Source organism: Panthera onca, chromosome C2 (genome assembly GCF_046562875.1).
Source record: "Panthera onca isolate mPanOnc1 chromosome C2, mPanOnc1 haplotype 2, whole genome shotgun sequence".
In the NCBI taxonomy this organism is placed as follows: Eukaryota; Metazoa; Chordata; class Mammalia; order Carnivora; family Felidae; genus Panthera; species Panthera onca.
In genome coordinates, this window is record NC_138347.1 from 10,980,371 (window position 1) to 10,995,603 (window position 15,233).

General features: G+C 49.3%; 1 protein-coding gene, 1 long non-coding RNA gene and 1 other non-coding gene across 3 annotated transcripts in view; 2 read left to right on the forward strand and 1 right to left on the reverse strand.

The window, feature by feature from the left end:
• Positions 1-9,185, reverse strand: part of KCNE2 (potassium voltage-gated channel subfamily E regulatory subunit 2) — a 32,349-nt gene extending 23,164 nt beyond the window's left edge. Inside the window, exon 1 of the mRNA XM_078452810.2 lies at positions 8,948-9,185. Coding sequence (XP_078308936.2) covers positions 8,948-9,094 — 147 coding nt within the window. The 5' untranslated portion in view covers positions 9,095-9,185. The remainder of the gene's footprint in view (positions 1-8,947) is intronic.
• Positions 9,040-9,144, forward strand: LOC132684446 (U6 spliceosomal RNA). Its single transcript, XR_009612667.2, has one exon. It is a non-coding gene; the product is annotated as a U6 spliceosomal RNA (small nuclear RNA).
• Positions 9,186-9,314: 129 nt separating the features above from the next.
• LOC132683966 (uncharacterized) lies at positions 9,315-10,778 on the forward strand. Its single transcript, XR_009612489.3, has 2 exons — positions 9,315-9,708; positions 10,151-10,778. It is a non-coding gene; the product is annotated as an uncharacterized LOC132683966 (long non-coding RNA).
• Positions 10,779-15,233: the final 4,455 nt, after the last annotated feature.

Consider the following 15,233-nt stretch of genomic DNA (forward strand, 5'->3'; position numbering starts at 1 on the left):
GGGGCATACAGCAGGAGGAAGAAAAGTTCTTGACAGTTACCATCTCTGATTGCAGATGCAGAGTCAAGGGGAGGAGGCCCCACTGAAGTCCCACTTGGATGCCAGACTCCCGGTGCGAGGGAGGCCACCGTGGCTGCCAGGACCAGCTTGGGCACACACAGGGGGTATTCACAGCCCATGGCCACGGCCGCTCCCGCCCGCCCCGCGCACCCCCAGCAGCAAACAGAACTCTCTGTCTTGGTTCCTGAGTCAAGCCTGCACAGAATTAACTGTAATAATTGGCAGGTGTGCCTCTGGCTTCTGGGTTTCAATTCACCGGGGGCTCATGAAAAAAACTGGATGTTCTGCCGCAGCCAGTATTTAGCTTGGGCTCTGAGAAGCTTCAGCTTTCCATGACGAGAAACAAACTGTGTGGCTGCAGCTGCCCTGGGCAAATAAGAGTTCCAGAACAGCCTTGGAGAAAGAGGCCCCTCTGGCCAACAATCAGTTCGCTCCTTGGGGGAAGCGGAGGAAATAGCCCTTGACCCGCTGCCCTTCTCGGGAGCGCAAAATAATGGAGAAGAAAGGAGTCTTTCCGGGAGGTTTATTTTCCACCCCCAGGATGGAAGAGAGTGATCATCACCTCCGGAGATTTTCTAGGGCATGAATGCCCTTGGACTTCTTTCCGTGAATCCCGATGACAGCGAGGGTGTTCATCCCAGCCCACGGCCGAGCCGTCATCATTCAAGAGCAGCGATGCCCACAGTATAGGAACCAGCCACCTCCACTCCTGTACCTGTTATCTGCCCATTGCAGACATCACTAATCAAGAGTGGTTATCTTTTCTCCTGAGTCTTAGACGTGAGCTCAGAATCCTTCTCCACACTTCACCCCGGGAAGCCATTACAATTAATAGGGGTTGGCATGAGCGATTGAAAGTATTTGCCACTTCTATTTTAGTAACTCAGAAGAAGCCCAAGCGATAATCTCATCAGAAAGTTTTTTTCGCAAGGACAGGAGTCAAGCGATGTCCTATGACAGACCGTGGCTTTGATGCCAATTACTGCCCAAACAGAGAATCCTTATCACCGCTCTCCAAAGAGCTGGCTCTGACCGGTGATCCTCGGGGAGGGGAACACTGTATGGGATTTCACTGGGGACCCAGGCACGGCGGCCCAGCGGTGGGGTAGCCAATGCCAAGAGCACACCCTTTCTGCTCATCACACCCACACTTGAAGCTTGTCCTTCGACTGGACTTTTTGCCACCAGTTTGTAGCAGGGACAGAGCTGGCCGTCATCCTAAAGTCCTTTAGGAGACAGCTGCTCATGCACGGTGCCCCCCCCTCCCCGCCATGTGTCACCCCACTGCTCTTTTTCAGCAGGTCTTCTTGGGCCCTTTTTTGTAGGAACTGATGTGTAGCACTGGTGAGAGAGGACTCCAGCCTCCAGGGCTGGGGAAACCCTGAAAAAGTGGCATCTCTCGAGTCGGGCCCACATTCTCCATGGAGGAGGCCCCTAAGTCACAATCCAGGGAACACCAGTTCCTCCTCCATGGACGATTGTCCTTGTGACTTTGGGCTTCCTTCCAACAGGCTTTGGGAAGGTGTCTCCTCCTAGATGCCCTTTCCCATCCCTGTTTTGCCATTCGTCAGAGACCAAAGCTTTAAGTGATTACAACAGTGCCTCCCGCGCCTCACCCCGATGATATGGGGAGCATCTTCCTCTACTATCGAAAGTTGGTGTGCGTCCCGAACTCTTACCCGATGCCCTCAGGAGATCGGAGAACTTCACAGCCCCTCGCTCTTTCTCACCTCACCGCTGGGATCCTGAGTCACGTTCCTTGGGATTTGGTCAGTCACTTTAGCTCTGTAAGCTTGTGTCCTTCCCCTGCAAATGGGAATAATGACACCAGCTCCTAGGATTGCTATGAGGACCCAATGAGAGGGTCCACACAAAACCCTAACATGCAGCAAGCATCCAAAGGATACAAGCTTTATCAATATGGGGTAAATATTCCAGCCAAGACATTTCATCTTATGGATTTTATTTTAAGTTTATTTATTTTTGAGAGAGAGAGAGAGAGAGAGAGAGAGAGAGAGAGAGAGAACAAGTGGGGGAGGGGCGGAGAGAGAGAGGGAGAGAGAGAGAGAATCCCAGGCAGGCTCCACATTGTCAGCACAGAGCCCGATGCGGGGCTCAAACATACAAACCGTGAGATCATGACTTGAGCCAAAGTTGGAGGCTTAACTGATGAAGCCATCCAGATGCCCCTCTCCTAAGGATCTTTAAAAGTTGTGGTAAAATACACATAACACAAATTTTACTATTTTGAAGTGTTGTCAATTCAGTGGCATTAAGTATCTTTATAATGTGCAATCATCACCATGATCCAGTTCCAGAACTTTCCATAACCCCAAATGGAAGCCCTGTACCCACTGAGCAGCCCCTCTGCTTTTCTCCCTCCCTAACAGCCTCTAACAACCACTAATCTGCTTGCTGGGTCTATGGATTTGCCAATTCTGGACACTTCAAATAAACAGAATCATACAATATGTGGTTGTCTGTCTGGTTTCTTCCATTTAGCATTATGTTTTCTAGGTTCATCCATGTTGTAACATGTATCAGTACTTCATTCTTTTTATGGCTAAAGAACATTCCATGGTATGGATAGACCATATTTTGTTGATCTAGTCATCTCTTGATGAGCATTTGGGTTCTTTCAAATTTTGGCTATTGTGAAAAATGTTGTGAAAAATATTGTGAAAAATGCTATGAGTACTTGTGATCAAGTGTTCGTTTGAAACCCTGTTTGCAGTTTTGGGGGGCATGCACCCAGAAGCAGAATGGGTTGGGTCAGATGGTAATTCTATGTTTAATGTATTGGGAAATTACACACTGTTTTCCACAGTGGCTCTCCCATCAGCAGTGTATGTGGGTTCTAGTTTGACCATAGTCTCAACAACACTTGCTATTTTCCCTTTCTTAAAGATCTGGCCATCCTAGTGGGTGTGAAATGGTTTCTCATTGTGAGTTTGATTTTCATTTCTCTGGTAACTAATGATATTGAGCATCTTTTCATGAGCTTTGTGGCCATTTGTATATCTTCTTTGGAGAAATGTCTATCCAAGTCCTTTACTCATTTTTTTTAGTGGGGTTGTTTGCCTTTTTGTGGTTTCTCCTACAAATTTTAGGTCATCTAACCAATGGGGTCAGAAAAAAAGAATCAAAAGACATGAAAGTATGTGAGCGTGTGTGTGTGTGTGTGTGTGTGTGTGTGTTTCCAAATTCCCTATATAACCTGGATGTGTGGGGAATAAAACTAGTTCCATTATGTTGTCTAAAACTTATTTGTCTTCCTTTTCATCTTCACTGCCGGTTAAGGGAAAAGCTTAATCTCTAATCTGATCTGCTTTATTATCTAGATCCTAAATCTAAAAAGTCCTCCCACTTATGCTCAGTCTTTTTAGAAAATAAACAAATAAGTAAACCCCAGTTCTAAGTCTCTGTGATTTCTCTTCCCTGACCCCAAGGTGGTCATGGTCTCTGAGAGTATGATGTGGTGGCGGTTTTATAACCTCAAGGCAGAGGGGACATCTCAGCATTCTTGGTGTGGTGACTTCTGCCTCCTCGGGACGCCTGGGCCATATCCCTTGTCTGCTGGCTGAGCCTCGGCAGACTGGAAATGGCGGCCAAAGACTGTGGTCATGTGGTCAGTCTTCTTGGCTCCATCAGAGGTACCCGCTCCTGGTGACACGGACTCCCCTTTGAGGTCTGGCTGTGACTTCCCCTGGGCCTTCCTCTCAGGGATCCCACCTTACCCCAACCAGAACTGGGCTCCTCCTGAGTCTTACCTTCACCACAGACAGGAAAACCAAGGACTTCTCAGGAAAGCTATAGCCTTGTGCCTTCCTGCCGAGCCACCCTGCACCACCAAGTTTGTGTAGAAGAGCTGCCCCCTTGGGAATCTCCTCCTGAAGACCCAAAGACCTGGTGGCCCATCAGAACGTGGCAACCAAATAGGTCCTTGAAGGACAGGGAAGCATGTTGGGGTGGGAACTCTACCTTCTGACTCTCTTTCACTCCTCAGAGCGCCTAACAGTGTAAGACATGGAAGGGATACTCAAGCCACAAACTGCCTGACTTGACCATGACAAATAGAAGCCTTGGGAGGTTGAAGGCAATAGCTCAGTGGCTATTTCTTTTTGAATTAGAGGAAGCATTCAAATGGCTACCCAAGCCCATCTCCATCATTGACCATGAACTCCCATAACTTAGTGCCCACAAAATGACAAAGGTATAGGGTCTATACTCATATTCTTTCTCTGCCAGTCTTGTAGGTCAGAAGAAGGAATATTTCCCTCCTCTTTGAAGCTAATTCTCCCACCTGTGTTCATAATTCCCAACCCTCCATCTTCTTTAAGATGGGAACTTGAGGGGCGCCTGGGTGGCTCAGTCGGTTGAGTGTCCGACTTCGGCTCAGGTCATGATCTCACGGTCCGTGAGTTCGAGCCCCGCGTCGGGCTCTGTGCTGACTGCTCAGAGCCTGGAGCCTGTTTCGGATTCTGTGTCTCCCTCTCTCTCTGACCCTCCCCCGTTCATGCTCTGTCTCTCCCTGTCTCAAAAATAAATAAACGTTAAAAAAAAAAAATTAAAAAAAAAAAAAAAAGATGGGAACTTGATCCCAGGAGCTCAAAGAGAGGACACCCTGCTCAGATCTACAGAGAAATGGTTGACCAGTTGGTATACTGTTGACTCCTGAGAGCAGAAACTGCTGAACCTTTCATTGCCTGCTGGTTTTGCCACTGCTTGACAAATGTGTTCACCTTGATCTGCCTGCTGGTAGACTACAAAATCAGGAACACTTAAGGATCTGGGATAAGGGGGAGAAAGATGCAGCCTTCAGCCCAAGAGGTCCCTGTTGGAGCAGGACAGACCAAAGGGGTTTGAATGAATAGGTAGTGAGAATTCTCAAGAGGACACAGAGTCTAAGAAAAGGACTTCCTGGAACTAAAAGAAAATTATTTTTATTAAAAAAAATTTTTAAGTTTATTTGTTTTTGAGAGAGAGAGAGAGAGAGAGAGAAAGCAGAGGAAGGGCTGAGAGAGGGGGAGACAGAGAATCTGAAGCAGGCTCCAGGCTCTGAGCTGTCAGCACAGAGCCCAACACGGAGCTCGAACTCACGAACTGCGAGATCATGACCCGAGCCAAAGTCAGACACACAACTGACTGAGCCACCCAGGAGCCCCTATGTTTTATTTTTAAAACGTGGGAAATAACTGAAAGGAGGACAATCACTGCTTATCAGTGAGCTCAAGGTCCACGGGACCAAGTGGAAGAAGGAGCTCATAATATGAAAACACAAAGATTTGGAAAACAGGAGGAAATAGCAAGGGATTTAGAGGGACAAAACAGGAGATAGGATGTTCAGATAAGAGGAGTGTCAGAAGGAGAGATGGAGGGGGAAAGAGAAGAACAGATGGAGAAGTAATATTTAAGCAAATAACAGAAGAAAATCTCCATGGTCTGATACAAGATTTAAGGCTGTAGATGGAAAGGGCCAAGTCCCAGACAGGGTTATTTTTTTTTTTGTAAAGACACACACCTAGATGTAACTTGGTGAAATCTTAGAATTCCAAGAGCAAAGAAAACTGCTTACCAAGATGAGAGAGGAGGAAGGGTTACGAAGGGAGGTAGAGCTGTTTCTTTCTACATCTTCATGGTGTTTCACTAGTAAATATGAGTACTCCCTATTTCAAAATTGACAAAGAAAAATATATGAATGGGATTCTAATGATTCTCATTTTTCTAGGGGCCCTCTTGACCCAATGTCTAAAGACAGGCATGACCCTGGACCCAGTGCCTTATTGTCTTGTTTCTCTGGTTCTGCCTCTCACATCTGGGTCCTGGGCAGCCCGAGCTCCTTCAGACCATCAAGCACTTCTTGGGTCTTTACTTTGAGCCTGAAACTGTGCTTGACATTGACATGCAAAGGTAAATGAGCATGGTTCCCATGCTTGGAGCGTAAGGTGAGGCCTCTGGGCCTTTGCTCTTGGCTGTTGTCTGGGTGAATGGTGACATCACAAAACATCATGCACATTTCCCCCATCAGCCTGACTGGGACCACCACCCCCCGCCACCAAAGGAAGATGGTCTGACTCTATAGCCCTGTGGTTTCCATGACAACCTCAGGATGGCATGGAACCTAGCCGAGGTTCTTCTGAGACAAGATGGGTGACTTGGCCTTCCCCCACCCATCCCAGCTCCTTTCCTTTCTCCTTGCACCTGCCTTCCACATCATCCCAGTCACAATGTGTGTTGGGATTCCCTTATTTCAGGAACACATTCTATATTTGAAAGGCAATGGAAAACAGTCCCCAGAGACAGGCCACCGGGAAGCAGTTGTCACCCGGGGGGGGCAAGAGAGGAGATTAAGAACTCAAGAGGGGAGAACCTCCCTGAAGAGGAAGGTTCTCCCCACGTCTTCTCTGGTCAGGAGAGTGAGATGGGGATATAGGAACTTTAAGGGAAGTCAGCAGGAGGAGCATCAGGGAGGACTAGAGAGGTAGTCTCTATCAGAAGAACCGTGGAGGACCACCACCCAGGGCACTGACCTGCACCGCCAGGATCTGCCAGGGGCAGCTCAGGAGGGTTGTAAATGATACTCAGTGAGGCAGGAATATCACCATATCGGACACAGTCGGGTTTCCAATCACCAATGTGTCTGCGGAGCTGATGAGTTTGCCTATCTGGAGGTCCCAGACTAGGTAAAGGGGTGCAGCTTCCCAGGTGCTCAGTGACTCCCAAGTAACATCAGATGCACCTTTAGCACAAGGCAGTAAACTCACACTCCCCGCTTGTTTGCCATCACCCCTCCACAACCTGCCTCTCTGATTCCCCTTCCACCTGTCTGGTCAGGAACTGGGCACGGCCTGGAGCTTGGGACCCTTCCTTACCCCAAAGCTTCTTCTCAATTCCAGAGGCCAAGAAACAAGAGCACGGTCACCCCTCCTTCCCGCCCCCCGAGATATGCATCTTAGTTAGGGCAAAGACCCCAGAGGCCCAAATGAGGAAATGTCAAGGCATCCCAGGGCAGCTCAAGGCCACGTGGCCAACCCCAGCCAAGGTCCGAGCCAAAGGACATAAAGAAATAAGCTTTCCATGGAGAGAATCTTCAAGGATTTGCACTCCTGCCCAGTTGACAAAAGCCCCAAAGTGTTGGCCTGGGGAGGGAGCGCCAGCTTTATGTTTAGTCTGGCACTGATCTAACAGGCCTGCAAGGATCAGCACGCTGACAGTGTGGGTTTCAAGGCCCCTGAGTACCCGTGTTTATCTTCAGGCCCAGATCCAAGAGCTGAGAAATGTGTCCGTTTCAAAATAATAATTACAATAGTCTGTCTTCGGTAGGATGCAGACTTTGGAATCCATGTCAAAGTACAGTGGGACAAAACACCCTAAGAGGAAGAGATCTGTATGCCCGAAGAATGGAATTTAATATAAGAATTCTCAGAATTCATGTGGGCCTCACACACCTCAATAAGAAAAAGATGTGAAGACGTGATAATTGGAAGAGATAATGAGGGAAAAGACTGGAGCTTAATGCTTTGCAAAATTGGGTGTTTCAGCTGGTTCTGGTCATTGGACAATGGAAGGATCAGCATTTGGATATTCAATTACCTCCTGAAGCTGAGGACTAGTTGGATATATTTGGTTCCGGAAATGTCCCAATGAAGCAAGAGAAAAATGGAACAAAAGGCTTTGGCAGAGGCCAAGCCATTCTCACAGCTGCAGAAATGGAAGACAAATCCAGAGCGCCCTCCACCCCGCCCCAAACCCAGCCCCCTCGTGGCCTTAGGAAAACACACGAAGCAGAGCTTTGCGACAGCTTGGCTCACGACGGCATGAGCCCCCCCCCAGGAAGACCCTCCTCTGTGGGCCCACCGTGTCCCTAGGACACGCCGTCTCTGCCCCACTAAGAATGAGAAATACTGAAATAACCTTTCTGACTGTTGGCACGAGGCACCCGGGCACCCGGGCACCCAGGCACTTACCAATTGGCTTCCCTGCCTCCTTATAGAAAAATGCCAACTTCTCAACCACACACTGACATTCCTGGCAGAAAGAGCCTTCTTATTCCAACCTGAACCAACGAGAAACAAAGCCAGTCGAGAAATTTGCCTGTTGGGATTGCAAAGCTTTGAATGCCATCAGTCATGTGGAAAATGTTGAGCCGAGCCTGGCAGAGCTCTCCAAGGCCTCCATGCAAACAACAAAAGGCTGCTGAGAGCTCTCAGGCCGGCGTGGAGGAGGAATCGCTAATCACAAAACCAGTCCCTGGCCTCCTCCGATGGCCCTAATGAGGACCAGGTGACCGCAGATGAATGCGACCACACTGCCTTTGCGTTTGTCAACTCTGAGATTACCGCAAAGCCTGGAATGAATGAGTCTACAAACAAGAAAATCTATCTGTTCGGGAGCTGGAAAGAATAGGATGTGGAAAAGGCGGGGGGTGTCATCAATTACTTGTGGTTCTCGGAGAGCCAAGAATTATGCTTGGAAGCACAACTTCTGAGCATCTGGAGAAGTCTTTGGTCAGCATCCTCAGTCTTCTGGATAATATCAAAATCATTCAGACCATCCAAGCGAGGCCAGATGGAGGCAATATTGTGTAGTGTGCAAACTTGTCTTGGGCCCCTCTCTGTCCTCCCCCTGCTTCTTGCCTGTCTTCCTGGCGGGGGGGAGGGGCACACCACCCAGAACAGCTTAGGGTCTCACCTTCTCACCTGCCAAATCTGCTCCTAAGAATGGGTCTGAAACAGGGTATTAACGTATTTCTATTGTAATGGGAGCGAATGCCTTCGGACAGAGGGTCCCTGTTCTCACCGTGGAAACTGAGGAATTAGCTGACAGCAGAGAAGGCAGGGGTCACAGTGAGGAGGCTTTGGCGGAGGGAGGAGGGAGGGACACTCACCCAGCTCTTCCCTTCACTTCCTGCGGGGCCTTGGACACTGGCCTCTCTCTCTCGGTCTCGGTTCCCTTCTCTCCATAAGGAGGGACACGACTGCTCCCTTTGGCGACACATATACTGAAATTGGAAAAGCACAGGGAAGATTAGCATGGCCCCTGTGCAAGGAGGGACATGACTTAGGTGACTTGGATCTTCCTTCGATCTGGACCGGCCCACGGGCCGTGGGCCGGCGGAAGCTTCTTGTGAGGTAGCGAGGCCTGTTTATGGAGATGGGGGGACCCGATAGGTGCTGCAGCGCCCCTGTGGAGCAGCCTGGCGCCGCCTCCGGAAAGGCTGACCACGGGGTCCACCGGGCCTGGGGGACTGGCCACAAGGGGTCACTCTCACGGTGCCCATGGGGGCACTTGGGATCATACTGACGGTGTGATAGTACTCGGGCTGGGCCCCCGTGTACCTCGATTTTACTCCCCTGCAGGGGTTCCAGTCACCCTGCAGGTGAGACAAATGACTCAGCTTTGCCAGGGCGAATGACGCCCCCTGGGTTTGTGCAAAGCCACCACCACCCTGCGTCCTCCTCCAAATCATTCCCAAGGAATATCAGACACGGCAGGAGCTCATCTGTTCCCGCGGACGCTGTCCCTGTCATCACGCTTCCTCCTCTTCCCTCACAGCCCGCCTGCACCTCAAAGCCCCCCACAAACCCCGTGGACTTGGCCGGACTAGAAGTCAGGGCCACAGAGGACCATTCCTTGTTATTCATAAATGTAGGTGGGTTGTTTTTTGTTTTTTGTTTTTTGATTTTTTTTTTTTTTTTTTTTTTTTTTAGGAGAGGTATGGGGGTGTCTGGGAAAAGGTTTTTAAAATAACTTTTTACAGCTAAGGAAGAATTTTAAAATAATCCTTTAAAACAAAAGGCCTCTTTGGAGCTCAGGCCGCAGAACACCAACACAATGAGCACCCTGTTTACTTGCTACAAATTGTTTACTTTGCTACAAATTGAATGCAGAGAGAGGGCTTTTTGTGCCTCGGGTTGCAAAGATGTCAGCCTCGAAAAGAATTCAAGTAACTTTAGCCCCGTTCCACACACCCCACCTCAACTATGTGCTATGGAATGATGTTGTGTTTGGAGCAGCTGTCCAGCGCTCTGATTTGGCCCTGCGGTGGGGTGGGGGTGGCCGGGTCTCTTATTACAACTCTGTCTTTTAGACCCTAGGGTGAAGACAATGAATACAGCAACGTGGTGTTTTTGACCTGTGGAAGAGACTCCAGCCTCCACGTGAGATGGAAGGGAGGGCGTGTAGGAAGGAGGGGAGGAGAGGTGCTCTCTCTCCTCACAGCTTATTTTGGGGAGCTATCCCTCACCCTCTGACCCCCCACCCCCACACACACCCCCCGCCCTCCACGGTCTGCCATTAATGAAAATATATCTTCCACTCTCCAATCCCATGGTTCCCCATAGTTCACCCTAGTTGCTGTTTGCTTTGGGCTACATGGTGTCCCTCCCGTATTCGTGTATTAGAACCCCAACCCCCAGTATCTCAGGATGTATTTGGAGATGGGGCCTTTAAAGAGGTGATAAAGCTAAAATGGGGCCTTTCGGGTGGGCCCTGATCCTATCTGACTGGTTTCCTTGTAAGAAGAGGACATTTGGACGCACCCAAGAGACACCAAGGGTGCACGTGCACCAAGGGAGACCACGTGGGGACACAGCGAGAAGATGGCCGTCTGTCTCCAAGCCAAGGAGAGAGGTCTCCGAGGAAAACAGCCCTGCGGGCACCTTGATCTTGGACTTCTAGCCTCCAGAACTGTGTGCAACAAGTTTCTGAAGTTTTAAGCCAGCCGGTCTATAGCATTTTGTATGGAGCCCTAGCAATTTACTATCCTGTCAGAAGACAAAGACCCTGGAGCTGTCTCCAAGCTTTCCTTTCTCATTCTATAAATAGAAATATCTGTCTTGTAGGACCCTTGCAAGGGTTCAGATTGCAGGTGACAAGGCATGGGGAGGAGGGGTCGGAGACAGGCGCTCGCTAAATAATTATGAATGTTCAAATTGTTATTGAGGGACTAATCGGTGCTTGTATGTTACTTATGGGCCCCTGGCCCCTTACTCTCCGTCATTCCTGAAATCTCTCTCTATCGCTTTGATGATTTAGGCACAAAAGGATTTAGTGTCGTTGGCAAGCCTGGGGACCTCCTCCTCTGGGCCACCATGTTGTCCATTTCCAGGGGGCCCAATTCCTGGTGTTTGTCACCCCGAAACCAATCCCTTCTTCATGACTGTAATTTACATCCTCACCAATTTCACAGGAAGTCAGTATTCCATAGTAACCATTGGAAGACAAAGTTGTGTTGAAGGTCTATACGAATTGTATCCACAAAGCTATTCACTTTTAGGTCAAACTCTAGGAAATTAGCCACGTGTGATTTTGCCCTGATACAATCTGTTTCCTTTCCCCAAAGAAATACTATTTTTTAACTATTGGGAATGTCTGTCTTCTCTCATACCTGTGCTGTGTGATACGCTGGAAAGGCAAGGCTTATACACTGAGACTTCTGTTAGGTAGGAGGGTTTCTGGGGACACTGTGACCACATGTAATGATGGGTTGCATCCTTCACCAACAGTCCTGGCCATTGATCTACATTTAGCTTGCTTGTCTTTGAAAATACTGGACTTTGACCACCTCTGAAATGAAACTTCCAACCTGATAAATTAGAATCTCCCCCAAAGTTCTCCCAACCAACATTGGCTCGGATGCCGGCCACATACCACTTCTCTCCCTTAATTTCTCTAACTGAAAAGACCCTCTTAGCCCTCAGTGTCCGAGAGCCACAGATTCTCTGCGTGGCTTTTGGACCAATCTTTCTATAAACGCTTTGGCCTTGAAAAGTTAGCTCACCACGGAGCTAGTTTAGATCTCTTTGTCTCAATGAGATGGGCAGGACAAACAACTGGTAAGCTGTAACAGCAGAGGTAAATGTACCGTATCCTGTCTAATTAATGTTTTTCAGCTTTCACAATACGCTCTCCTCACTACTGACAGATAACTTCAGCCTCAGGATTGTAGAGAAAGCTGTGCTCGTGAAAAGAGAGTGGTCTCCATTTATGCCAGCCATGGCTGTCCGTCTTTGGCAACGACTTCTCTCCGTATCTGACGTCTCTTCCTTCCACTTGGACTTAGGAAAGCTGCATGCCCAGGGATCACTCTTTTAAAAAGCAGTGGAGCCAGAACTCAGTCACAAGGAGTTTGACTCCGCTGAGCATGTCCTGCCTCACATCTGTATCTGTCTCCCTCTTGCTATTGTGTGTCCACTCAACTGCGTGGCCCTTGGGCAAAGCAAGACTCCTCAACCCCAGGCAACCCTGGACCGGAAGGGCTGTCTTCCTCCAGGGAGCCCAAGCCGTCTGGGGAGGACCCTGACATTGGCGGCTGAGGCCCCTGGCCCCTTACTCTCCGTCCTGGATTCTGTTCCGTCGGTACTTTCTCCACCCTCTCCAGACCGGCTCAGCTGCATCCGCTTTGCCTGCTGAGTTGCCACCATGGAAGGGGAACCCAATTTTGTCCCCAGGATGCAGAAAAGAGGAGCAGTTATGCCATAGACTTCTAGTGGGCTGCCCAGTTTCAATCCTGGCTCCTCCACTTACTCGCTGTGTGGTTTGGGACAAATTACTGGACCTCTCTGTGCCTTGGACTCCACATCTGTAAAATGCGGGATGACAACAGCACCTCCCTCGCAGGGAGACCGTGAAGCTGAAACAGTATAGTCTGAACACTGAATAATCATTTGCTGTCGTTATTTGCACCGTTATTTGCGGTCCTAAGGAAACCTCCCTCCTCTTAGAGATAATGTTTTAGAAGGAAGCTCTTGTTAAAAATTAAAAAAAATTTTTTTTACTGTTAATTTTTATTTTTGAGCGAGAGAGAGAGAGAGAGAGAGAGAAAATGTAAGCAGGGGAGGAGCAGGGAGAGAGAGGGAGACACAGAATCCGAAGCAGGCTCCAGGCTCGGAGCTGTCAGCACAGAGCCCGAGGTGGGGCTCAAACCACACAAATCGTGAGATCATGACCGGAGCCCAAGTTGCACTGAGCCAGCCAGGTGGCCCTAAAAAGTTGTTTTCATGTTTATTTTTGAGACAGAGAGACGGCGAGCACATGTGTGCATGTGTGGGGGAGGGGCAGGGAGAAGGGGGGGCAGAGGACCTGAGGCAGTCTTTTCGATGAAGAGTGGTGAGCCTGATGCGGGGCTTGGACTCAAGAACCGTGAGATCATGACCTGAGCTGAAGTCAGATGCTTAACCAGCTGAGCCAGCCAAGCACCCCTAGGAGGAAGCTCTTAACCGTAGAAAACACCGGAAGAGCTAAAGAAATACATCTCTAACTGTAGATTTCCAGGCACCCTGGTGCATGGGTACTTCCTTGTATCCTCCAAATCATATCACCCACCTGTCCTGACCATGCTAACAGCTCAAATAATAGCCACCAAGCTGGTGTGCACAAAGTAGCCGATCGCCTCGCGCCAACACTGACTCAAGCTTTTCATTAGTTTGATGTGCGCGGAGGAGGTTCCTGTGCTATTTAAATGAGGCCCAAGGAAGGCTTAATCTCTGCAGTGATGACCATTACTCCAGAAAAGCAATGAGGGAGGGGCAGGGCCCGGCCCCAGGCTGGCTTGCTAGGCCTTGCCTGAATTCTGTCCACAGAGCGGGGAGCAGGGCAGAGGGGCTGTGCTAAGGGAGAGTGGACAGCTCTGGAGGTCCCCCCCCCCTTTTTTTTTCTGCTGTGCACAGTTGGACCAGTTACTGGTCCCGATCGCGACACCTTGTTTATTGATTCCACAGGCTCAGGACCAGAGCATGATGAATATCACTTTTCCACTGGGGCTAAAGTCACAGGGCCAAAAGACTGAGGCAGTCATCCAGAAAACAAAATTGTTTTTGTCTGAATGTGCCGTTGGAGATACTCTGAAAAACAGGCTTTTCAGGTGATTATGGAACTTAAGCAAAGCCAGGCTCTTGCTTGAATTATCCACATAATTGCCCCAGTTCTCCCGTGTGATCATGCAGATACGACCTCGCAAATCTCCGGCTCATCTGAGCGAGCATTCGAAGTCAGGCAACAAGGGTAATGATGCCAATTTAATAAAGGAAGGACTAGGCTCTGCTGAGAATCCAGCTGTAGCAACAGCCTGGTGTTTAAGAATTTGTGTTTAAGGACTTCCTTTGGCAGAGGTTTGACGAATGTTTTTATTGCTAGTTGTCCACAATAATCCTGGAAGGTGTAGCTCCCGCCTTGAGGATCATCTTGGTCCCTGAACAAGCTTGTCATCTCGGATGTCTTTCCCTGCTGGGAGATCCCGTTTCCCCACTGCTGGGGGTGTCCATGGTGGGCCGGTTCCCGAATCAGCCGTCTGCACTGTTTTAACCAACCTGGCTGCCACCTTGCAGAGTCAGTGTATTTCCTCTGAGACGCGCTTCCTGCCCCTGCCTTTGGCTAGCTAGGCAGTTACCCCCCTGAGGGGGGTATTGGATAGAGTATCCAAGCACCACCCCCACCAAGGCCACAGCCAGGACCCCAACAGGAAATAAGTGGCTTGGCAAGATATGATCATTCAAGGAGGAGATCATTACGAAGAGGTGGGCTGGCCGAACGGGACCCTGAGGGCTGGTGCAAGAGTGCAGCGTTGACACTGTCTTGGCTTTTCCATCCGTCTGACCACACAAGGGAGGCAGTGGTCCCCAGAACACAGAACATGGAGCAGGCCACCTTGGGAAGAGCTGCGAGGGACATAGCCTGCCAAGACCACCTTAGAGCAAGGGGCCAGGGAATTCAGACTAGGTGCCATCCCACTGCTAGCCTCTGATCTTAGTTGAGCACCCTCCTAGCTGAACTCAACCAGAAGGGGGAATCTCCTCCATCCCATCCATGAGCCCATACAGGTCAGGCCCTCAGGGCAGAAAACAGGGGTGGAAGAGGGTGGAGGGTGGAAGCAACATGGCAAAGAGAGAGATCCTGCAAACAGAGAAGTCGAAACTCAATTGTACAAAGGAACCCAGCTTGCAAATTCAGAATGGAGTTTCCTTGGGTCTTGTAACCATACTCTAGATCCCAACAAGAGTCAGCTGGTATAGAACCTAGAATCTGCTGGCTTCACAGGTCTGAGAGGATATTTTGACTTTGGTTCCGATAAGTTATCATCGCCTTAGGAAGCTATAGAAATTGCTATCTTGTATAGTCACTGAAGTCTCGGGAATGGGTAAAAATAAAAACGAGTAGGAAAATAATAAAGAAAC